The 26,523-nt window shown below is 40.0% G+C and overlaps 1 protein-coding gene across 1 annotated transcript in view; it reads right to left on the reverse strand.

Annotated features, from left to right (window-relative positions):
- Nucleotides 1-3,159: 3,159 nt before the first annotated feature.
- LOC101862139 (RNA-binding protein 1) overlaps nt 3,160-26,523 on the reverse strand; it is a 29,131-nt gene continuing 5,767 nt past the window's right edge. The window contains exons 2-5 of the mRNA XM_005108114.3: nt 24,043-24,272; nt 11,094-11,225; nt 6,530-6,601; nt 3,160-4,531 (exon numbers count right to left, since the gene is read on the reverse strand). Of these exons, the coding sequence (XP_005108171.1) occupies nt 4,525-4,531; nt 6,530-6,601; nt 11,094-11,225; nt 24,043-24,260 (429 nt within the window). The 5' untranslated portion in view covers nt 24,261-24,272 and the 3' untranslated portion in view covers nt 3,160-4,524. The remainder of the gene's footprint in view (nt 4,532-6,529; nt 6,602-11,093; nt 11,226-24,042; nt 24,273-26,523) is intronic.

Raw genomic sequence — 26,523 nt, forward strand, 5'->3', positions numbered from 1 at the left:
TGACAATCTGAGGACAGCAGAGGACAAAAATAGATGGCGAGAGCTGGTTTTCCAGTGCAGTGGGGCCCCAACCACGGGATAGAAGAAGAAGACCATAAGGTTAGGGATGTGGCTGAAAGAGCAGTAAGAACGAGCAAAAGGGTAGTTAGCAGTAGAAAAGCTGCAGAAAGAGCCATGAACTTAAGAGTTAGAGGAGGGGGCAAGGGGCAGAAAGAGGAAATGAAAGCAGGCGACATAACATTGTTAGAGAGCAGGAAAGGAGGTGAAAGTTAAAGGAGAAAATTTAAGAATTTCCATCGCTTTCCAGATTCCAACGCGGGACCTATTGAGTGAGAAGTGAACACTGTAACCTCTTGCCAACGGGAGCACCCCTCTGTCACCTTAGAGCCAATTTCAACAAAACGTTGAACAAATAAAATTCACCCCAATCAGTCTGTAAGTGTAAGGTAAACTCCCAACTACGAAAATTGAAAATTAATAGATCTAAATTTTTATAAGTGTCTTTTTTAGTTTTAGTAAGTGTTTTACGGCACTTGCAACACAATAATGTCATATAAGGGCTGAAGATTAGAGGTGTCACAAGAGAGTAACAAACACAAAAAAGAGGGGAGATAAAGACGATAAGATGTTTGATAGGAAAGAAGAAACAAACCACAACAGAGCACCCGTCAACCACACACAAAGAGTCTTTACACAATTTAGATCATTCAGGAGGCAGGCTTCGACCCTGCTTGTCAAGGCCAGCCCATGCCCAATGTTCGAGCAGAGGACCAAGATACTTGATAAAAATTCTCCCCACACAAGAATCAAGCTCAGGCTTTCTGTGAGCAACGGCGAAGCACGTAACCCCTACATCACAGACACTAGTTCAAACTTAGTTTTATACGGCACTTGTAACACAATTAGGTCATACATGTATAAGATTACAGTTGTTACAAGAGAGTAACAAACACAAAAAAGGAGGAGAGATAAGGAAGATAGATATTTGAGAGGAAAGAAGGAGCAAACCACACCAGAGCACCCGCCAGCCACCAACAGACGCTCAAACTATGTATACGTCACGTACATAACACAGGAAAATAAACACATTAATATATCACGGTACAGACAATTTATTAATAATGAGCTGGTGAGAAGGAATACACAGAAATGTTATAGTCCACAAATTGTTTCACCATCAGTTGCTTTTTTTTTGTGTGTGTGGAAAAACAGCACAGTCAGTTTTCACATACCATGTGCATTGTTAAATAAAAGCAACGAAATTACAACAAAAATGGTCCACATCAACTTCGGGGAGAAAAACAAAATAATCCAAAACACAAGACTACCAAATATGTGTACAACATAGACAAACAGAACCACCTAACACCAGGTGTTTAGACTTCCCATCTTTAAGCCAGACATGCAAACAAATATTACACAGCAGGCCAAAAGTACAGCAAGGGTGTTATAAAAAGAGTAGCTCTCATCAGAAACAGATCGGAAGAAAACAATTAAGTTGTATGATAAAAGTTTTGTCTTAGTCTTAGCCTCTGGCAAGTGTCATTCCTAAAAGAAGGAGTCACAATAAAATGGGTTCTTTAACTTGAAGACTAACATCTATACTCTACAATTTCAGTATTGAATCATTCTTATACTGGTGCAGACAATTCCATCCAATTAAACATTAAAAGACAGAGAGGAGAAAGATTCAGAACATTCCACAAAGTATAGGGAAATCACTTATGAAATAGGTTTCCCTCTACCCCATAAAATTCTTCATCTGACAGATAAGTAAATTTCAAACAAAGCTGTGAATTTCACTCTTGTTGGCAAAACCCCACAACTGAACATGCCTTGTGCACACCTTATGTACACACAAAGGATGTGTGAACAAGCAACGAGAGTAGTGAGATGGATAAATAGAATAAAATAAGTGCTTGAAAAGAGACTGTGCCTGGAAAAAGTTTGGCGAGGACAAAAATTATTACGCCACCCTAAAGTAGCAAATACTTTTTAGAGAGTGCAATCTGAAGTTGATTTACGAACATTGGTGAAAGGAATTTATTCCGGGACAAGAGTTGGTCCGTGTTAATAAAAGATAAAACACTGGCAAGTCTGTCCACTGTGCCAAGCAATGGGACATTCAAAGGGGGCAGTCTACAATGCTGACTGAGAACACCAAGACCAAATATTCATAAGAATCCATTGCAAAAAAAGTATGAGCAACACAGGATGACCTACACTCAATCCCTACATTAATGACATCATGCTGGAGACTGCAATGTTATTATAATTATCAGTCCAGGGAGAAACATCACATCAAAATTACCACATATTTTTTTTTACCAAACAGCATAAAGAAAAAGTTAATACAAAATGAAAAAGTACATCACTAGATTCTACGTACTACAATTTTTGGTGTTGACACCTTTAAGGGGATCCACTGGTCAGATCAGTAAATATTTTGAAAAAATATCAGTTTTCGGATTTTGGAGTATCTTAATAGATATCAATATCAAGGATCCATCTTTAGAAGCCTAATTCCTTTATCAAACTTATAAATAGCTGGAAAACGCATTTAAGACAAGTAGCAATGTAGGAAAATCTTCACCAAAAATTATCTCTCTTTGCAGTTTTCTCAGAATTGTTGATCTGACCAGGTTGCAAAACTATATTCAGTAGATCTCAGAAAGTTACTGTCAGAAGTGTTTCACATTTGGACACAATCTTTTATACACATTTCTCTATAACTTTACAGGAGCATTTTTGCTGTTTATGGAACACATTTGGAGTTTTAGGCCTGTTTTATTTTACAAAATCTTAAAACATTGGAGACCTGAATGTAGAGCATAGCAAGGACTGTAAGGCTCACAAGTCAGTACAGAACATTCAAATTTGGCTCTGTAAGGTTGTTCTACCTACCAACAGTAATCGCCATGCCAAATATTAGGCTTCTATCTTGATGAGTGTTGATGATTGACAAAATATAAAATTGGTTTTAAAAATGCTGAACCAATCCTTTATTTTTGATGGCTCGAGATTACTAAGGCTAAAATCTTGAATTTTTTGCTTGATAACCTTTTTTTGTACTATGTCACACCCTTTGATGCAGAAAAGCAAGCGTTAGACCAAAAACTGTAGCATTTGGGTGTTGACCATAGCTACACCCCCTTAAAATCACTTGCCAAGACAATTGTACAGAAGTCCACGTGGAAAACAAATCAATCAACTAGGAAATCCACTTAATCCTGCAACCCACTTCACACCAGACACATAACAAAAAATACATCACATTACCTTTACTATGACTATGACACAATAGCATAAACATGCAGGCTACCACCTTTACTCAAAGTGAAGACTTCATAAGTCAAAAGAGGTAACAAACTTGGGTTTATGACCATTTTACAGTGACTACAACTTCATAGCTAGTGACCAATATGTACATTTTCCTCCCCCCATTAGTCACACTGCATAATTTTTTTTCTGAACCTGTTAGCGCTGAAGATCAACTCCCTCTCACTATACAACAAAAACAAAAAGCGAAAACCTTTGATTATGTTATACCGAGTATGAAAAATGTATGACCTTTTGAAATGACTATTAATCAATTCTACACTCACACAGCATAACCATAAGACCACCGCAATCATTCACCAAGACAGGTCAAACACCCTGTATATCAAAACATTTCAGTAACGGGCAAAGTCACCAATGCGAGACCAAACAATGCCTCCCACTATTCCCAAGACAGTGCAGTGTCCGCAACAAGTTGACAGTTTGTGGCCATAGAGAAGTCACGCAACAACAGACTGCTTCTTGAAGACGGAAAAAAGGGGGGCGTGGGTGAGGGAGGGGGGTTTACTCTACTCTAAAGAAAGAAATAGGTAGGGGTAAGGGCCTTAACCAGAATGTCGTTCCATATGTACAGATCTACCCTGACACCAAGTCAAACAAATTTAAAGGTGCACTAACAAAGGCTGATTGATACCTCTGTTTGAATGCGTTCCCATTTCTAGAAAAAGGACATGTCAGCAGCTTTTAAAATTCGAAATCAGCTTAGGATCAATTTTGACCAAATACACTCCTCTTTAAATGAGTGACTCTTCTTTCTTCTCTCACAAAGCATGAACACAATCTTATATACATGTACTTGGCAGTGCTCAAACATTTCCCAAACCCACAGGTCACAGGTAGCCTAAGTTCAAAACAATGTCTTCGTAACCCACTAACGCTGATTAATCTATACTGTAAATTATTTCTCCCTTGGGTCCAAACTGAAACACAGCCACACCCAGCGTGAACTGGGACAACATACAAACCGAACACACTATCATACCATACATCAACACATGCATTTACCATTCAAATTTCCTATGAGATTATGATGATGTCTTAGGGGTAAGATAAAAATGAAAACTGTACATGTGTAACGAGTGAGTGAGAGCACGACTTAAGAAACCCCAAAGTGCGTGTCCGTTCTTGATCTGAACTTGGGGGCTCATGACGATATCCAAGATAGCACTCTCCTCCAGTAACTTTTTAACTCCTGGAAAGAGAGAATGGGGGTGTACAAGGTTTTTAAAAAGTGCAACGGAAGACCAATAAATATTTGTAAAATGTAAACTCATTTTCAAATTCATTAAGTGCTAGGGCAAAAATAGTTTTAGAGGTAATAATGAATTTAATAATAATCGAGAGATCATTTCTAGTGTCCACTCCCTGGTGACCTTTAGGCACTTGACAATAAAACAAAATTTCAAAAGCTTATACCACGACCCATTCAAGGTACGAGCTGTGACAGGATATCTCAATTCTGTACAGTCTACTGCATGAGTGAATCAGGAAACCCAACTGAGCCCCAAGTACTGCACACTATACTTTGAACACAATGTAGCACAGGACAGTATTCTGTCTATAGTTAGATGCATACATTGCACAAACAATGAAAGCTATATAGTTCTGGAAACGCGCAAAGAATAACTTAGCGTTCATTTAGATTCATGGAGATTCGTCATGTACCAGTCAATAGCCAGCTATACACTCACAGCTGCCTCAACTGCAGATTGCCACCTCAAAGGCAGGCATGCACTTTTCGAAAAGAAAAAAGGATCAACAGACAAGAGAACCTATGCACAGAACAGTTCCATACAATACTGAGCACCCAATAACTTTGCTTCTCTATTACGTACTTAAATATTTGAAAGCCTGCACAAATGCAAACAAGTTTCCAGCAAATTACATCAGTGACAATTGGGACCATTAATTAGAATTTCTGAAAAGCAATAAGTAACCTGAATGATTGGGGCACTTTTATTCATGTGAGTTCAAAAGAAGCGCAGTGACAACATTAAGTCACTTATGCAGTGCTTCCAACAGCTGAAGATGAAAAGTAAGGAACATTTTGTCTGGGGTCCAGGGACAGCGTCCCGGTGTGGGTTCAGGGAGCGAAACCCCCGAAGAAAATGAAATTCAGTACTTTTAGAGGGTTACAAATGGCATTTGGGAGCCTGTTTGAAGAGAACACAAACAACCCATAACATCTATTTTTTTCATCTAGATTATTGCTCAAAGTAGAGTAGTAACTTGAATGGCTCAATAGTGTGAGAGTTGTAAGAAAAACACACCGCCAGCAAAGAAACAAAACAATTTTAACACACCTAGAACTTGATCAACAGAATATACAAAGTTCAGCTATGGTTAAACGAAGCACATGGTCACAATAGTGATCATAGTGAAATACAGTGGAAACCATATATAACAGGCCCGGTTAAAAGTTATCGGCAATAACAGGGCCTCACCGGAGCCCAATTGATTATAGTAGGGACAAAGGCTCGTTAACAAAGTGTAAAAGGTAAGAGAGAGGGAGAGAAACACACAGTGGGTGATGTGAAAGAGGGCAACGGTGTACTGTAGACTTCGATCTAGCCTTAAGCCTAGCTACACGCACGCGTAATATGTCATGCGCAGGCCATGGGGAACTACCCATGAATAAATACAGTTGGATTAGTCCACAAATGCTTACTTCCCTTGCTTTTCTGATTTAACACGGATCTGATATAACAGGACTTTTTCTCTGGTCCCATCATCCCTGTTATATCAGGTTTCCATTGTATTGGCCATTAAATACAGATAACAGGCAAGACAGCCAAACAAATACAAGAGGAATAATAAAGCTTAAAACCCATTAGTGGCACCTTCCACGACTTACAAATACAGCATAGATGTATAGCCAGATCAGAACCAAAAACAGCTAGAACATGTCTCAAGGGATCTGTTAATAGAGTTGTGCTTCCATAAATAGGAAAAAGAAGACAAGAACCTGACAAAGACCATATAGAAGGAAAAAAACAAACCCCATAAAACCCTGATAACACCAAACAATTCCTTCATGTTCAGCAGATTTCTTATCAAGGGAAGTTGTAATGCAAAGAATAAAATGGGGGGGGGGTAACATTTGAAATCCTTTCCAAGTCAAGGTCATTTTGTGCGAAATGCTTTCAAGTGAAACAAATTTTACTGTACTTGCTGTTATGCATTCACTCACCTGCTCCTGCTCCTTCTCCTGGGAGAGCCTGAGGCACCTCGACTCCTGGATCGCCGACGGGGAGAGAACGACCTGTACAGAAGAAAAGCAACACGATGGATTAAAACAACACTTCTCATAATAACTTTAAATCCCATCTACACAGAAAGAAACACAACATAAATTTCCAACATCAGGACGTCGGTGGGACAATTCCTAAAGGAACAACTCTGAAACATTGACAGCATTAGCAATATGACATACTACAACATGCATCTAGTGGGAGAAGCCTGACATGATGAAAGAAACTCAGCAGTGGACAGGAAATTCATGGCTAAAAAATACAATCCCATATATCCTCAGGTCCAAGTTGAGCAAAGAGCCTGTTGAGGGTTTTTTTTTAAACCCCCTCCTAAGGCAAACTTGTGCCAAATTCAAAGATAAAGTGCAAGAAAATCAAGCAACAGTGAAATCAGAAGCAACATGGTGGAAAAGAAACCAAAAGAATAAGACAAACTGACATTTTTCTTGCTTGGATCTGGGAATGTATACATGGCAACCTTGAGGGGACCTACAGGCTCAATTTTTTGGTCACCTCACTGTACATCCATTGTACAAAGTACAGTACCGTTACCAATATCTCGTTGATCATAAGTTCATGCACGCCTTTACAATAAAACACTGTTTGGGGGGGGGGGAGAGATAATTACACATGGACAACTATTCGAAAACTAAAAACACTGCTTCTTGAGAAATATAAATGTTTTTAACTTGAAAGAAGCACAACAACACAGTAACAATCACACAATACCAAGTCACAAACAAATTAAAAAATGCAAAAAGTGTATAGACAAATAAAAAGGAACCCACCAGTGGTACTATCCAGTAATCATGAAAGAAAAGTAACCTTTGGATGTCAATAGTATCGACTTGTAATCAATCATCAGCCAAGACGGCAAAAGCAACCAGCTTGAGGACTTTCAGTGGATTTATACATAAAACATTGTACAAAGGGAACAAATACAGATGTTAGAAATAGGCCGCGAAGAAAAATAGCCCCAGCATTCTGACAACAGAAACAGAAAGGCCAATCTTTAGTCCAGTTAACCATACCGAAAGCCTTCATGTTCTAATTCAAGAAACACAGCAAGAGGAAAAAGACGTAAGCATGGGAAATGGGATGAGACATGGTTTGTGGAGAATAAGCTCAACGTCTTGGAACACAATATGATACCAGACATGCTGAAAGAAGTAGTAGAACACTAAAACACTAGAGGGGCTCATCTCTCACACACCCACACACAGAAAAGGAGAAGAAGAGAAAAACACATCTTTAATGAAGGTGTTTTTACGTCCCTAGATAATTTAAGAGATGGGCTTCCAACCCAGGCTGAGAAGGATGCAACATCCTAGTAAAAAAACCTAGAGCATTATTTTATCCACATATTTCTATTGTTAACCCTCTGCGTGCGCATCACGAGCACTGGTCGTGAAGACTCATACCTCTCTTCCGCGCGCATCGCGACCACCGGTCGTGATCTGACATGAGGGTAGAAACTATACTGCTGACATGAGAATAGCAAATTTTTTTAACTGCTGGTTACTACAGTCAACCAGTGCAAGGTTTATTAGTGTCGCTGGCCGCGCATTTCGCAGTTGGGGATCGGTTTGGAGTTTTTTATCGGCAATTTTCTGGGATATTATTTAGTTTTCAAAATGTCGGATTCGTGAGCTGATTTCCACAGATTTACCCAACATTTTTCTGGAATGGGACGACAGTGATAAAGAGTTTGGATTAGGTCCTCAAATAAAAGATTTAGATCTACATGTGAATGATGGGGAGGTATTGTGTTGTAGATCTAGCGAGGTTAAGCCCAGAAGGGGACGTCGATATTCCTGCTGATCTCCAAGCAGGCTGGCCTAAAAACGATGAAGATTTTGATACCAACAACAACATCATAAAAAACTACATCTGACCAAACATAAGGGTAGTTCATTATTTAAGACACATTTTTCCTTCTTACTGTAATTAGAAATCATAAGAAATAAGAAAGACCCACTTTTATATCACCTTCAATGTTTTTAGTTCTCCCCCCCCCCCCCCCCCCCAGTACCCTCATATTACAATCACTCATTTTTCCAGCACTCGGAAAACTAATTAAAAAATCTGATAAAAGGGTGTCCCGTTGAAAGAACAAAGTATTGGGTAACTTCTAATTGAATATGTATACCGATGCAAAATAAATGAAAAGCATAGAAAGTGAGATGAAAAGAGGCTGATATTTGTGAATGAACACTGATTTGCATTATAAGTAAAAAAGAAAAAAAATCATTTGAAACCAAACATTCACTTCACAACACCAAAAACAAGAAACAACAAACATTATCAAGAACACAAGGGAACACACAAGTTACTGTTGCTCTCATCTGCCTGACAGAACAGAATCTTCACACGGCACAATAACCTCCATTATGATTCACCAAGCGAAAACTTGGCCTTGCCACTTACGTTAGAGATATACCCAACAGTCTCTTAAGTTTGAAAAACTCATTTTCTGGCAAACACCTTTACTTAAGGTCCCAATCATGCATACTAGACTGAATCCTAAAATACGGAATCAATTTAAAAGACAAAAACCATCTGCGTCTGATCTGCATCCCTTCTCTTCCAACGCCCCAGCATTTGGGCTATACATTTTACCCGAAGGAAAACAAGGTCAAATTCATTTGTTCATAAGCAGCAATAGCTTAGGATCTTGTTCATCCACTCTTTCTGCTATCTCCACATAGCCTACACTTCTCTGTCCAGTCTTCAGCTGCAAAATAGCACCCGCTTGTTTCCATACACACGGTAGTTTCCTCATGCCTGACAAAAACTGCCACTTTTCATGAAAGACTTACATATCCAATATTCTGCGAGCTGACAAGTTGATTCAAATAATGAATGATACTGATAAAAGTGAAATTCATGTTACGAAATTTTTCCGGCATTCCGAAATGAGCAAATTTAGAAAGCAGAAAAGACCTGAATGTGTATCAGGAGACGTGATGAGGATGAGCAAACTATAAAGCCAACATAATAATACCAGCATACCGTTTTACAACGAAGAAACTGTTGACGGCGGAGGAGTTGGTTGATGATGATGATGAAGATGAAGTGGGTAGGTGGAGGGCAAACGGAGAAAGACTTCTGCCCTGTAGACGCCCCCATGGCTTCGGCATATGGACTCATCCACATTCAAAACATTCCCTTCTTGTGGCAATAACTACCTATTCCTCCCACCATTAATAACAAAACTGTAGGTAACATAAGCACTTGCTGTAAGGATGTGCCTAGATTCATAGCTGCTCATAGTCCAAATTAATGTGCCTGATTTTTCTACTTCAAAGCAGTTATGTGGGAGAACTTCCCAACATTGACAATTTATCGCTTGACTCACCCCTGCCTACTTCTTACAATAGAACACGTTACTCAGCAAATGGAATTTTTCAAAAATTATAAAACAAACCAGAAAAAAATATTAACACCCCTCCCCAGCTAGGACGAAGTTTTAGGACCAGTCCATTGCTTTTAACACATGGGGGTGGCGAGCAGGCAAATGTCCACCCTTAACTATAAGGGTAGGGGCCCCGAAGTGTTGGTTGAGCCTAGCTGCGGGGATGCTGAGCTGGCTGCAGGGGGCTAGCGCGGAGCGCCGAGGCAGTCCACACTGGCATGGGGAGCCACAACCTTAGTAGCTGAGACGGTAGGGGTAGTGGTAGGTAGAACATGTAGTAGCAGTGGTCTGCCTCCACGAAGGCCAGGGTAACTTAACAAAGGCCGGCGGAGGTAGAAGCAGAGGCCGCCTCCTTGTGAGGTTGGTTGATTGGTTGGTTGGTTGATTTGATGTGCTAGTAGCAGTTAAGTGAAGAGGGTGGTGCTAGTAGTAGTGGTGGTGGTGGTGGTTGTTTTGGAGCGGCGAACCCTGCACAAGATGATGACGGAGACCCTGCGAGAAGTTACATTCAGAGAAAAGAGCATCAGTCAAACTGGTAACTCCTAGTTGCTACACAATATTTGGCTGTGCACTGCACATTTACCACTTACAGAGTGAAAACGGTCACTATATCCACACAGAGACCAACATCAAATACACATCTTTAAACATCAAAACAATGAAGGCACAAGAAAATAGAAAAATGTCAAAAAAACCTATACTTGAACTTGCATCCGAGCACACCTCCTCATCCATCAAAGAGACCGCCAAACGTTCTACCTACAGCAAAGTTATTCTGTCAATAATGACAAGCAATCACGGTTGTATAGATTACAGCAAAGAAATAGCTCAAACACACAATATCAAATGAGTTAGCGCAGTATCCGATATCTCGCATTCTATCTTTATACAAACAAAAAAAATTTTTTTTAAGGATTTGGTTTCCAAATCCGAACACTGTTATATCCCATAACCCCATCAATAGACAGCCACCCTAATAAATATTTTCAAGCTACCCATTTAAATTTTGATGAAAGCAAAAGAGGGACGACAAAGGTACGACATTCAATTCATATTCTTAAACGGCATGATATAACATAAACACAAACCTGGATCTGCGGCCGCTGCCGCTTCTGTAACTGTCCCCATACTGTTTGCTGGTTCCCCGTGGAGGTCCCCTATTGCCCCATCGTGAACGCCCAGATGACATTTCTATCCGCACTCGTCGACCATTGATTTTGCTGAAAGTACATACAATACACCCCCACTGTATACACAGCTTGCCAATAAATTTAATAACTGTAGGGGATTCCTCAACAAAGCAATGCACATAACTGTTATAACAGAAGTAAATACAGTGGAGTCTGCTTAAATCAAACATAACCGTAAGAAAACAAAACCCCAATTTTTTCTTCACTTTATGAGCAATTTCTTAACACCAAAACCACAGCTAAATGGAAGAAAATCCAGCAATCCAGCAGATTTTAGTTTAAGCGAACTCAACAGTTCATTTTCTAAACTCTTTGTTATAGTAGAGTTTTTATGGCACTCGCAACTGCATAAGGTTATATGAGCACCAAGGGGTGGTTTGTTTTAGTAAGAATTTTACGTCACTTGCAACACAATAAGGTCATATAAGTGCCGAAGATTAGGTGTTACAAGAGAGAACAAACACAAAAAGAAGGAGATCAGGACGATAGATGTTCTATACGAAAGATGGAGCAAACCACACCAGAGCACCCGCGAACTACCCACTAGTGGTGGATGTCAACAGAGAAGTCCTACAGGGAATCAGACTGACTCTGCTCACCTCTCTAGCTTTAACAGCACAAAGTCTGCTTCCACTATCAAGGCACCCCGGAAATAGCGAGTCACAAGAGTGTGACAAAAACATACAAAAGAAGTAGAGGAAAATTGACGATAGTAAGGATGAGGAAAGATAAAGCAGCAGTTCCCTGTTGCAATTTCAGCACAGTATTGAGCATGACATCAATAAATCAGCCCATAAACAACTTTACTGTGCAACAGAACATGGAAATGTCCCCCCTTTGGGAATGGCCTAAAGACACTTCAGTCAGGGGTATTAAACTCTGATCTACAGTCAATGAAAGTACAGCTTATTGTATGGTTATTTGTTATATGATATTAGTTCATATTCTCTGTATGTTATGTGGTGTACCCCATATTATTTCATGTTATGTTGTACCTGTATCATTCATTGTCCCTGTTAATCCGTGTTCACAGATGAAATGATCATCTACCGTTTATAATAAATGAACTACACTGAGAAGTCTTTCTTCATGATGATTTCATATCAACCCTCGGTACGATATCCAATGTGAGAATGATCTCACTAAGGGGCCTTCTTCTCCAGACACAAACAAACCGGTGCCATGCCCTGACTGCGGGAAGAAATTCAGTGTATTCAAGCAAAGGGAAAACGGCTCCTGGAACACTAGACCCCACACAAAATGCATCAATTGCTGGCGAGCTAGTCGTCACAGAGAAGAGCCTACATCTCTCAGCTCCTTGTCGACTGAGCCGGCTGTGTCCCAGATTGGTGTGGTGGCTCTGCATCTCGAAGTGATCTCCAAAAGTGACCTCAAAAGGTCTAAGAGCTCATGCCATTCTCGTGCAGAGCTCTGCATCACAATGGCCGGGCTCAAGAAGAACACAAACCAGCCTGAAGCCCTTGTGAGAGGTATCGTGGACAGTGGGGCCATGTCAAACCTGTGGGGCCTAAAGAACTTCACTGACAGTGGCTTTTCAAAATCTGACCTTCTGCCTGTGAATATGGACATGAGGGCCGCTAATAAAAACCCCATAAACATTGTTGGAGCCTTTAATGCATTAGTTAAGGGTAAATCACCCATTGGTGAAATTATTGCTAGCACATGCTTGGTGTACATATCAGGCTGTGTGAATGATTTCTTCTTGTCATATGACACTATGCTTGATCTATGCATCATTGATAAATCTTTCCCTACAATTGGTGCATGCATGAACAAATGTTTTGGGTCCCCACCCAGCAAACAAACCAGAAAAGAAAGAGCATCAACAACATGGTAGGTCAATTAATTCTGGTTGCACTGGTGAGGAACAAAATGAGCACAATTGCAAATGCCCTCAGCGAGAGTCCATACCCCAAAGACCCACTTCACTGCATTTTGCTCCTATACCGGAGAACAATGAGAAAATGCGTGATTGGCTGCTGGAGAGCTACAGTAGGTCCACCTTCAACAAAGGCTCTTGCCTTGCATGACAAGACCCCCTGTAAAAATACATGTTGAAAAGACTGCCAAACCCAAAGCCTGCCACACGGCAGCACCCATACCCCTTCACTGGCAAGAGCAGGTCCATAAAGACCTGGTGCGGGATGAAGCTTTGGGGGTAATAGAGAAGGTCCCCTTCGGAGTGCCAGTTACTTGGTGCCACCGCATGGTAGTCACAAGGAAACGCGATGGCAGCCCAAGGAGAACAGTCGATCTCTCACTCCTCAATAAATTCTGCAAACGAGAAACCTTTTCAGCAGAAGCCCCTTTTCCCCTTGCGAGGCGCATCCCTGGTAAGACATGGAAGTCTGTCACTGATGCGTGGAATGGCTACCACAGTGTGCCACTAAGAGAAGATGACAGACACCTCACTACTTTCATATTTCATAACCCCATTCGGGAGATGGGGGTACACTCACGCACCACAGGGTTTCCTTTCTTCAGGGGATGGATACAACAGACGTGAGTACGCGAGGTATCGCGAGTCCCTATATGCCTTGGATGGTGTCATCCTCTACAGAGATAGAATTGTCATACCATCTTCCCTAAGGAAGACCATTACTGAGGGCCTTCACCCTGCTCACCAAGGAGTCTCATCAATGGAGATATGGGCTCAGTCCATTGTGTTCTGGCCAGGAATGACTAAGGACATACAGCATGTTCGAGCCAGATGCACGGATTGCAACAAGAATGCACCGTCTCAAGCCCAACTTCCTTCAAACCCTGCCCACCCACCTTCAACCCCGTTCGAGAAAGTCTTTGCAGACTTCTTTGACTATGGAGGCTACCACTATCTGGTGATCGGTGACCGTCTGTATGGGTGGCCCGAGGTTTATTCCACCCCCACAGGAAGTGCCCATGCTGGAGCAAGAGGCCTTATAGCCTGTCTACGGAAATTCTTCGCCACATTTTGGGTACCAGAGGAGTTGTCATCAGACGGCGGCCCTGAATTCACTGCCTGCCAGCCAAACAAAAAACTTCCTGTCCACATGAGGTGTACACCATAGGAAATCGTCCGCATACCACCCACAATCCAATGGGCGTGCTGAGGTAGCTGTCAAATCTGCCAAGCACCTTCTCAGTTCCAACATCAACCCCTCCGGAAGCCTCGACAGCGACAAATTCTTGAAAGCCCTTCTGCAACTTAGGAACACCCCAGACCCTGATTGCAAGCTTTCACCTGCCGAGATTGTCTTCGGGCATCCGATCAGAGACATGTTCTCTTTTGTGAATAGGCTTGAAAAGTTCTGTAATAAAGCCATACAGCCCATTTGGAGAACACAGCGGTTATAGAGCGCCCATTTAGTTTCGGCTGGCGCGAGGCAAGCAAGCCCGCGCTTCCCCAGGTCACGGGGTCATTTACCTGCGCCGCCGGGGATTTCCCTAATCAGCCGAACACCGGCAGCGCTCTTGTATTTTTTGCAAAGTTTACCAGCACAGTGAGCCAAAGCTAATGTAAGATGAATATTTTAATAAAGACCACGTAAATATTCAACATATTAAGGAAGAAAATGAAGAAATCGGAAGAACATGGTACATTACACTTAAAAGCTGTGAAGTTCTCAAAAAGGGGACTTAATTTGATAAATGTGTCATGGGTAATCAATTATAAACATCGATTTAAATATGAATGCCCCCAACGAATTCAATCAAATTTGCACACAGGACTGAGAACATAATGAAATTTGTACTGACAAAGGGGCATATGCACGAAGTTTCTGGATCCGTAATTATTCAGGTTTGAAGTTGATTTTTGCAATACTCTTGCTTTGCGACCTTGTTTTTTCATAGCGATATCCACGATACATGTAACTACAGGACAGATCTTTTCTTGCCGATACACTTATGAAAACACAACCTAAACACAAAATACAAAAAGAACACAATATTGCTGGACTGGAGGAATTATCTCATTTTTCCGCTGTAAGCTTTTGTCTTTTGATGGGTGGTGCACACGACAGAGTAGCTCAGAGTGGGTTTGGACGTGTTGTGACTGCATGATTGTTTTGACGTGTTTTTCTTTGTCTGTTAGGCCACGGTTGCATGAATGAGATCACCCCCTTGCTCACAATGGAAGGCCATTCCAAACCCACATTTTTGTATCCAAGGAACGCAGTGTTTCTCAAGGATGTGTTGTTTGGGGATGACCTTTTCTTTTGATCGATTTTGATTGAGTAGCACATGTTTTACGGCACTATCGACTCAAGACCTTTTATTTACCAAATATGTTTCTGTATAAAGACATATATCGTGTGATGCATGACTGAATATGTGGTATTCTCTCTAAAGTGATTGGCTTTCCATGTGCAATTACTGTGTGGATATCTTTGAAGGTGTCTTTTACGTGAACAAATTTCTCTCTCAGAACAATTAATGCAGTGTCTATTATGCTTTGATTTCGTGTACATGCAACTGTTCCTTTTGCTAAAAATGATGCTAGCTGTCTGTACACATGGGCTGTGATGAATTTATGGCAGTGGCTTCCTATAAATGAACGGCTGTTGTAGGCCTGTGGTGTGATGTTGTGTTGTTTGAGGATGTTATCAAATTCAGAGCAGGCAGGACTTGACCTTGGAATAAGCTCCTCAAACTCTAACTCTGACAGCTGATCATGTACACTAGAACCCTTCCTCTCAAATCTCTCTGCTTCTCGTGGATTATCCGACAAAATCTGACAGCCCTGTAACAATTGAATGTCCTCCTCGTTTTTTCCCAGCCCTCTTTCATTTTTTGCCATAGATATGCACATTTTGTCCTATTCCAGGCGTGCAATTCTCCATAGATTGATGGACCAGCTGTACATCTATATCATGTGCAGCCTCCTCAAGAAGGCGATGATGTTTGAGCACAATGCCCACCATATGATCATGTTGAGTGTGGCACTCCATGACAAAAATATTGTTAAAAATGATAACGAAAATCAGATGTAGTAGAGGCAAGAAAACTAAAAACAGCAAGAATGAATGTTCAGAGTGGTGGGTTGGTATTTTTTAAAAATCACAGAAAATCATAGAATAACTTCGTGCATTTGAAATTTGCACATGTAAATGAAAATTGTCACCACAGTTGATACATGAATTTCTGTTTAAATCGTTGGGGGCCGGATTGAAATATGGGTCATTCCACCCTTATGTGTACAAAAACGTGACATAGCACATCAAAATTCAAACTCAACTTGCTGCATTCCTATTTAAGGATTGTTTTGTTTAATATTGTAACGATCTTCATAGAAAATCTCAGACCTGTACGGTGAACCATGTTTTAGAAAATTGATGTTTTCATTATGCAACACTCATTGTCAGAATTGTGACGTGGACGTAACAAAATTGCCAATAAATAACAAATGCAATGTATTTTTCAACTGGTAATGTCAAATGTCCTTTTATTAAGCCATTAGGAAATGGAAAATATGAGAAATTTTAAAGAATTATTATAAGAAATGGTAATTTCAAAAACAAAATGTCAGAAATGTGACTGGACAAAATTAGAAGAAAAAAAAGTTGACAAAAAGTTTTTACACAGGATGCAGCTGTAAGCAAATCTGACCGAAAACCTACTTAAAGGGTCCATTAGTAAAACATTAAAATGACTTGTAAAGAAAAACCCATGAAAAATCTGAATGAATCAGTCTTAATGGGGGGAAATGGTTTTTGTCCTAATTGTGACATGGACGAAGTAAAACAAATGTTTTTGTAAATAAATTAATAGTTAATGCTTTAAATCTCTCAAAACCCATGGACTTCCTTAGTTCACAGGTTGACACAATGTGAAAAGTTTTTTAAAAACCTGAAAAAATCAAATGGAAAAAGAGAGACGAAAAACGAATATTTTCGTTGCAAATGTGACGGATAAAAAAACAAGACGATACAAAGGTCAGCTTTTCTTACACCTTATATTTATCAGTACGGTACTAGCATTGTAAGGAGCTAACACTCAATTATAACACAATTAAAATGGGAATAAACATTAAACCTACGTCAATTTATCAAGTCGTACAGTCAAGAATTTCCATCGTAGAGTAAGGGTAATTCTTAAAATATGCCTATATGGTTCCACATGGACAAATTGTGTTAGAAAGTTCCGTATTGAGATAGGGAAAGAAATATTGAAGGGCCTGTATGAATGTTTAGGTCACTTTTGATATGTTTTAGAATCTAGAGGTCTTTTGCTAGTGAATACCACAGTCTTTGTGACTTGTCCCACCCCTGTCTCTTGACTTCGAAGTGAGATATTGTCGTTGCTATTTTTTCTCCTGCAGAAGCAGTCGAGAAACTAAAATGGAATCAACTAAAGCATTGCCAAATACTGGCATAAATGATCTTATGGCTTTCATTCAACTGACAAGATTTTTTAAAAATGAAATTTAAAATAAAGACAAAATATTGGGTTTAAGAAACATTCTCTGCGGGGCATCAAGGGTTGGTGCATCTACCAAAGAAAAAGTCCACTGCTGGCCAGGAAAGGTACTGTCCATTTTTTCTACAAAACTTTATCTGGGCTTCACCCTCTTCAGTTGCAAGGACCTGTGGAGGAGACAAATCAAAATTCAATGAAGTCTTTCAAAGTACAGATGAAACAAAAAAGGTAGACTAAAGAAAGTTGCACGTCCGTAGTTCCTCTTTGAAATTAAATACAATTTTATTTGTGACCAGTAGTGACCGTTGTCTGTGATGCAATGGCTAATCTCTTCGCCTCTTACGCAGAAGAACCGAGTTTGATCCCACATGGGGACAAGCATCTATCTTTCTACTGGGATTCGTCCCTCTCACCCCAGGTTGGCCCTGACAGGCAGGGTCGAATGCGAAGGATGTAAAACAAAAAACCAAACAAAACCAGTACTGTTGTCAAAGGCCCATGTATCTTTGTCATTGATGCAGTTGCTGTCATGGTCGGCCTACCGGTATCTCATTCTTTGCTTATAAATATCAATGCGTGTACTTACTTCAGCCAATGGATCACTGAGACGAAACTTGAAAGATAGTGAATGGATAGAGGAAATTCCATAAACAAGCTGATCCTTCATGCATACATATGGGCCTACATATTTTAATTTATGAAATGATATGTTTCATACAGGAACATAGCAAGACAGCCAACCTTCTTTCTACACCTAAAGAGCCACTTAGTTTATTTTACCACTACACAAGAAGAAAGAAAAGAAACTAAACCCACTATATCAATCATTATTTCTTTATAGTTCTAGCCCCAAATAGTTTTTCATTCTTTGGTAGCTTCTAGACAAAGTGAAAGCCTTTTTTCTCAGAAAGCTGAAAGTACATAATACCAGACAATACACCACAAAAAAAAACCCAAAATATAACAGTATTATTTAGGGCTAGTCACTCAGAACCACACACTACATGTTTATTTTTTATCCCAAGAGATGGTGCAATAGCACAAGATGAATATGAAAACTCATTTGCCAGAATTGTGACACTGGACAAAAAGAAATTCTATGTCCAGTCACAATTGTAACATTTGTGTTAAATGAAGCCAGAACAAAGGGAGCATTTTACTGTATGAACCTTTCATGTGTAAGTTCTTTAATAATCACTGGTGAACAATCGAAAACTTTGTAGAAAGCAAAGTATGTGAAGATGGAATGCTGTTTTCATGTTCTAATCAGAAATGTGACACTGGACAAAGTGTTGCCTTTTTTTTCCATTGTCACATTTTTGACAAACTACTGAAAACGCTTGCAATTCAATGCAATATGTCTTAATAAAGTAGAAAAATCTGGAATTATATCTCCAACACAGCTCCCCTTGTGAATTGAAACTGAATTATGAACAAGTGGAGATCAATAATGAAAAAAACCCACTACTTTGTGTGTGTGAAACGTGACATGGACAAAAATTAAAATTGTGTCCAGTCACAGTTGCAACAGTTATAGTTGAAAATTCAAACGTTTGGAGAGGAAGACTAATCTTTTTTTTTTCAGAATTAATTCTGCTACTTATTTACTACTATTCATGGATGAAATGACTGCAATTATGTCTTAATTTATAGATAAATGATACATTTTTTTTAAAGCCACAATCGTGACTTGGGACAAAACAATGTGGTTGTGTCTTTTATGTCCATGTCACGTTTTTAATATTTTTCACACTAAAATCTATTTTAGACTAGAATTCTAAGTCAAAAGCTAGGTTTAAGAGAAAAACAAGAATTTGTCCGTTATAGTTGAACTGTCTGCTGTTAGCTATATCGCAACTAAGTCTGGACTTGGCTGAGAAGAGATATTTTGTTTCAAACGGCCCTCAGACATAAAAATTGTTTTTGTCCACAGTGTAATGTCACGTTTGTCACATAAAGTAGCAATGACCACGAAAATCCTTTTTTTGCCAGAAAATGTTTGCAAATAGGTGCATTTTGTAGCTTTATCTTCACTGAGCATAGAACTTTTTGAATTTTTAAAATCCATCAATAAACAAAAAAGTTACGGATTTTTTAATCAATTAATTTCTGGTACACTTTTATATAATGAAAAAAACCCAAAATATGGGACGTTCTTTGGTGAGTTTTGAGACATATTCGTCATAACTCTCTCATTTCTCTGAGTATTTAAAAGAAACTTGGCAACCCAGTACATTTTCTAGTGCAGAATCTAGTCCTGCTTTCAGATTTTTCATAGCTATCCCATTTTTTGAGTTATGAAGACGTTTATAGGTAAAAATGTTGGCCTTTTTCGGTGCGTTTTGAGACAATATTTGTCATAACTCGCCTATTTCTTGGAATATGTAAATGAAACTTGGCAGTCTAGTACATTTTTTAATGCAGAATTTAGTCATGCAGTCAGATTTTTAATATCTGTCATACTTTTTGAGTTGTAAAGACATTAACAGGTAAAAAAGTGGCGTTCTTTACAGATTTACAAAGATTATCAGTCATATGTTCTCCCAAAGTCATGATATTTGAATGAAACTTAGGCAACATAAAAGGTTCTTCCTTGCCAAGCAATATTCTGGATCAATTTGTCACAAAAATGTAAGTAGAGAGCTACTAATAAATCCAGTTTTGTACTAGTAAAAGCATGCATACTTTGTTATAGAAAATAAGATCGTCTCTGTGTATATCCATTGTTGGACAGTGTCCTATTGTGTGGTAGATTAAGATGCGTTCAGATAAAATAGTTTACAAGTCATGGGAATATTTCGCATGTGTAGGCTACAACTCATACAATAAATGTAACATATTTACACCCCCCCCCCCCCTTCTCTCTCTCTCTCTCTCTCTCACGCGCGCGCACTCACGCACGCACGCACGCGTGAACGATAACAATGTATAAACGGGACTATCTTCCCAGACTGGACTAAATAAGTACCATACTCTTTAATAACAATCTTAATGCCTCACTTTTCCCAAACAGAGCACACAGGACGAGTCCAAGTGTGTGCTTTCCCAAGAGGGGGGAATAGGCTTTCATAACGCAAACACAATGCCATACCACTTCTCAAGATGTTTCCTTTTCTGTTTCTATTCTTCTGTCATGCAATCAAGCAAATAAAAATGACTACATCTATTGTATTGTGACTAAAATGCAACAAAAACGCAAGTTATCAAGGCCCCCGTTTAGTTTTCAAGTATCCTTCCCCCCCTTTCCATTTCACATAAGCGGGGCCTCGTTTGTAGCGCCCGAGGCGACCGATGGCTGATGACGTCACTCAGTGGAAATTTCCACGCCGCCGGCCGTTCACCCAGCATGCGCAAATGGCAATGTCGCTTTTTTCCTTAGTTACTCCCACATTTTTAAAGATTACGCCAAAACCGCTAAACACAGAAGCATGAAATTTTAAGGGAATAAAGAAAAATGGTGTACAACGTATCAGTCAGTTTGACAAATCACAGCTCCGAAAAACCTTCAAAGCGCACCACATCAACCACTTTCGCAAACGTTTTCGACTGCTTCTAGGATGGGTACAATGTTGTCAAACTGCATACTACGAGATTGACCTCTTTTCTGATTGGTTGCCAAGTTTCATTCATATCCATTCACGAGAAGCGGCGTGAGAGCGAGTTGAAGACAACAACCTTTGCGTTAGTGCGTCCCATGAAACACCCCCGCTGCGGGGGCCAAAAATCGGCAGAACAAAATGCGCTCGGTGGGCATTGCTACATAAAGCCACATCCAACATATTCTTAACCTGAGAATGTCTTGATAAACTCTGGGTGTAGCACTGTAGACCTATTTTGAATATTGTCAAAACGGAATAATCACGAACGATTGTTGTAGACTCTATGTTCAATAAGATTTGTGGCAAACCGCAGCAAATGTGACTCTGGACATAAATAGTGTTTATGTCCAGTTTGGGGGGAACTGCTAGAAAGTAGCCACTACCTTTAAAAATTCTCACACGGAACTCGTAGTATTAAACAATTCAAATCACCAATAGAAAAAAAATCACAAAAAAGCTATAGTAAACTTCGTAGTAAGTATAATTTTGCTGATAATATAATCATTTTTAGTCAGAATCGGGACATTTCATCCAACTTGTCAGAAACGTGACAATGACAAAAAGTCTGGACAAAAACAGAAACCAACCTGCCATGGGGCTCTCCATTGTAAAATGGCTGCGCCGAAAGCAAAAATTGCTGGATGAAGGGAAGTGCTCTGCCGTCTGTGACATAAAACGCATACAAAAGTCAACTCGTCATGAAAACAGATAGCGTCCTAAACGTGACATCGGGAGGAAAAACGAAGTGGTTCATTCCCCGGTCAAGAAGAACACGCGCATACGCGTTTCGTGGCGTTGGTTCTGACCTCATATTAGAAAGCGTTGCACATCCTTTTGAGGAAATAAACTGTTTTGTACACATGATTTGAATCTTGAATGTAATTGAGTCTTGTATTTCACGTTGATTTGGGACATAAGAGGTCACGTTTCTGACACATTTTTCTAATGCTTATTTTGCTTCAAAAGACCTTTTTTTTTTTATTGCGTATATTGTATCTTGAAAAAGATTCATTTGTCTAAATGGCAAATATTTCATCAAGCAAATGAAAGCAAGGAGAAAGGAACAGGCCAACTAATTTCTAACCCACCTTATGCATGTCACATTTTTTCCTTCAATTTTTTCCCTTTTACGTGAGTTAAAAGGCTGGTATCTAATTAATCCCATGTTGTGCTTAAATTCCAGATAGGACCAGGTTCTTGAACCATCTATCTGGCTTCTGGAGATAGTTTCCACATCAAATCTTTATTTCCACTTATTTTATGGGCTAATTTCAAAAGCATATAAAAACGTACACGTTAGGGTGGAATGACCCATATCTAAATCCAAACTGAAAAAGTTCTAAACATTGAAGATGCCAGTTTGAAAATCATCGACTTACTTAAATCCCTTGTAAAACTGATATAATCGGACTTACAAGAAAACAAGTTATACCGGCCTACAGGTCAAACATAGCACGTTACAATGAAATCTCAATCGGCCTTGTAGCATTTATAGTTTCAGAGTTAGGAGGCTTTCAATTTGCACTAAAACGCCATATTTACTACTGCCCCGGCACAGGAGGAGTGGCGCTGCGGTCACCCCAATTAACCCCTCTGACAAGTGATTTATGACTACGCGCTGGGCTGTCGGGCGGGGCGGGCAAGGTGGTGAGGATGGTCGGGGAGGAACCGGGGAAGGAAAACTAAGTGAGCGGTCTGGACGGTATTTTATCCGCTGTGAGAAAGGCATGGGCAGCCAAGGAAACCGCTACGGACAAGGTTTGTGAAAACATCTGAGAAGTTCAACGAGCACTCAAAAAACCTGCCCAAGATGTCCATTGGGGACAGATGTTTTGTCCAGAACCAGACTGGCAGTAGCCCTAAAAGGTGGGACCGAGCAGGATTGGTTGTCGAAACCGGCCCCAATGACCAATACATGGTCAAGATTGATGGCTCAGGGCGGCTGACGTCAACAAACCGGCGCTTCCTTCGCCAGTTCCAACCTGCCACTTCGACCATACAACCGGCACCGGCACGTAACAGCCCAAATGACTTTGAGGTTACTCTGCCTTTGGAGGAGGAGTTCCATACGGGACAAGAGTATGCGACTGAGCCAGTCAATGAGGAGCAAAGGATTGCCCCAAGCCCTTCCCCTCAGCCCCAACCCCCAGAGGCACCTCAGGAGGCAAAGAAAAGTCTTTCCGCAGCCCTGAAACGCCTTCTCCCACACAATAAAGAGGGGTTACAGGAAGCGGTCAAACCTCAGGAGCAGGGGGGGGGAGAAAACCAAGGGGGGTTAGGAAAGATCTGAACATGCCATGAACTTGGGGGGGGGGATGTATGGTTATTTGTTATATGATATTAGTTCATGTTCTCTGTACGTTATGTGGTGTACCCCATATTATTTCATGTTATGTTGTACCTGTATCATTCATTGTCCCTGTTAATCCGTGTTCACAGATGAAATGATCATCTACCGTTTATAATAAATGAACTACACTGAGAAGTATTTCTTCACTAATTAATTAAAAGCAATCTTGATCGAGACTGAAGTATACCTTTTTCGCTCAAAGAACTGGTGACTTTTCCCAGCCTTCAAATATCCTACAAAGACGAATTTTTCCTGAAATTAAATCAATCGTACAACAAAAAAAACCCTCAGATCCCATCACTTTTCTAAAATTCAGTGGTAATTGTATTTCATTGTACAACGTTCTATGTAAAGCAGTTTCATAAAACCTGGATTCTCTTGAATCTAATCGATAATTTAATATATATTGCAATTAAAATGCACTTTGCACCTGACAGATGTTTTTTATCTACAAAAGCAATGATTAAAAATTCCAACATACGATCCATCCAGAGCCCTCACTGCATCTTCTGCATCTCTGCTGTCTTCAAACTCGACAAACGCAAAGCCTGGAGGCTTACGGGCTACCCATACATTGCGCAGCTGGCCATATTTGGAGAACTTTTCTTCAAGTTCTTGCTTTGCGCAGCCATAGCCCAGATCGCCTACATACACCTTGCAGTCCAAGTTCCAGTCCCGCATGGGAGCGTTACGAGACATCTTTAGATGGCGCTGAAAAGAAAAATACATATTAGAAAAATGATCCATGAGCTCTGCTCTTATCTAATAACAGAACTTCCATGTGATTATTTATAGGTCTTACACCCCCCCAGGAAACCAGGAGTCAAATATTACCTTATAACCTGGGTTCTCCAACTCTGAATAATTAAACAGGAAGTGGAATAATGGATTGTTCTTGATTATTGAGTTTCACTTGACAAATATTAAGCAAAATGAGCGTACATTGTTTTTTAACTGGAATGACCACGAAAAACCTTTTTTTTGCCAGAAATGTTTGCAAATAGGTGCATTGTGTAGCTGTATCTTCACAGAGCATGGAACTTTCTGAATTTTTGAAATCCATCAATAAACAGAAAAGTTACAAATTTTTTAATCAATTAATTTTTGGTACACTTATATTTACAATGAAAAGGTAATTTTTTACTTTCCCTCCCGTCTCACACTCAGCTACCAGTTGTCTATTTTCTACTAAATTAAATATTGATGCGCTGAACATGAATATCAACTTCATTTCCGTCGCAAATTAATAGTTTTTGAAATATTTGATTGTTTTTAACCGAGATAGACATGCTTTGGACCAATCGGAGGGTTCCAGGGGGGCCTGCCCCACTGGGGTAAAAGAAAATCTGGGGGCTTACAGGGGGGATGCCCTGTTTTTAAACCCATAATTTGATATTTTACAGTTAGATTTGAAATTTGTCTTGAAAATAATTGATTTGCAACAGTTTTAGTGGCTTTATGTGTGATCTGCAGCAAACAGTACAGCAGTTTGACCCCTGAAACAGTGCATCTGTGTGCGGGGGTGAAAGTAAAAATTTACCTAATGAAAAAACCCCAAAATATGGGACATTCTTTGGTGAGTTTTGAGACAATATTAGTCATAATTCACTCATTTCTCGGAGTATTTAAAAGACACTTGGCAACCCAGTACATTTTCTAGTGCAGAATCTAGTCCTGCTTTCAGATTTTTCATAGCTATCCTACTATTGCTACATACAACAGGCTAAATGTAACATATTTACACCCCCCCCCCCTCTCTCTCTCTCTCATGCACACACACACAACATTAAAGGTTCGGTAAAATTGAAGAATACCGGATGGAAGTGGCTATTCTCATCCGGGGTGAGAATAGAAAAACGATCTACCTCTCACCCCGGGTGAGACTTGCCAGTGTAGGCTATTCTCACCCGGTGCTAAACAAGACCTGTTTTTCCTCATTTTGGAATACTGTCTATCGGTGTGGATGATCAAATTGATAAAAGCCAAGAAAAAATTACGTTATAGCACAAAAGTAAGCTAATTTGATCGTCTCCAAAGATGCTATGGCTATTTCATTGTTCGAATCGAGCCGAGCTACGCGGGTCGCCATTTTGTTTTGCCCGGAAGTTCTCGCAAGAACTACTCCTCCCCTCTCTCTCTCTCTGTCTCTTTCTGAATACTGTCTATCGGTGTGGACGATCAAATTGACCAAAACAAAGTTTAAAAATGATGTTAAAACACAAAAGTAAATTAATTTGGTTGTCTACAAAGATGCTACGGCTATTTAACTTTTCGAATCGAGCCGAACTACACGGGTCGCCATTTTGTTTTGACCGCAAGTTCTCGCGCTACTCCTCTCTCTCTCCACTGCCCACAGACAAAATTGTACGTTTTTAGACTTTTAGTAGGCTACAGTTGTAATGGAACGTTTGTTCACTGCACAGAATTCTACAATTTTTCTGTTATCACAGTGTAGAATTCTGTGGTTTAGGGTGAACGCAAAATTTGTTGGCCTAGATCTAGGCTAAACATTTTCCGTTTTTAATATCTCTCAATGGAGAATCTCGGACCGGTAGATCTATTCATAAACATTTTGTCAGGGGGGAGACCCCCCTGAACCCCCTCCTCCACCCAGCCCACCTACCAACCTACCCCACTTTCTCGCGCAATAATGTACGAGTGGTCCGGAATTCTTCAATCTTCCCAAAGGTTCCTCCTTGTCAAGCCTAATTCAAATGGCCACCTCTATTCTCACCCGGGGTGAGAATAGTGCAGGCGAGTCTTTTGGCTATTCTCACCCGGTGCGCGTTCACCGTTATAGCCTAGATCTAGGCCAACAAATTTTGCGTTCACCCTAAACCACAGAATTCTACACTGTGATAACAGAAAAATTGTAGAATTCTGTGTTGTGAACAAATGTTCCATTACAACTGTACTTGTAGCCTACTAAAAGCGTACAATTTTGTCTGTGGGCAGTGGAGAG

This window comes from Aplysia californica, unplaced genomic scaffold (genome assembly GCF_000002075.1).
Source record: "Aplysia californica isolate F4 #8 unplaced genomic scaffold, AplCal3.0 scaffold00661, whole genome shotgun sequence".
Taxonomy (NCBI): domain Eukaryota; kingdom Metazoa; phylum Mollusca; class Gastropoda; order Aplysiida; family Aplysiidae; genus Aplysia; species Aplysia californica.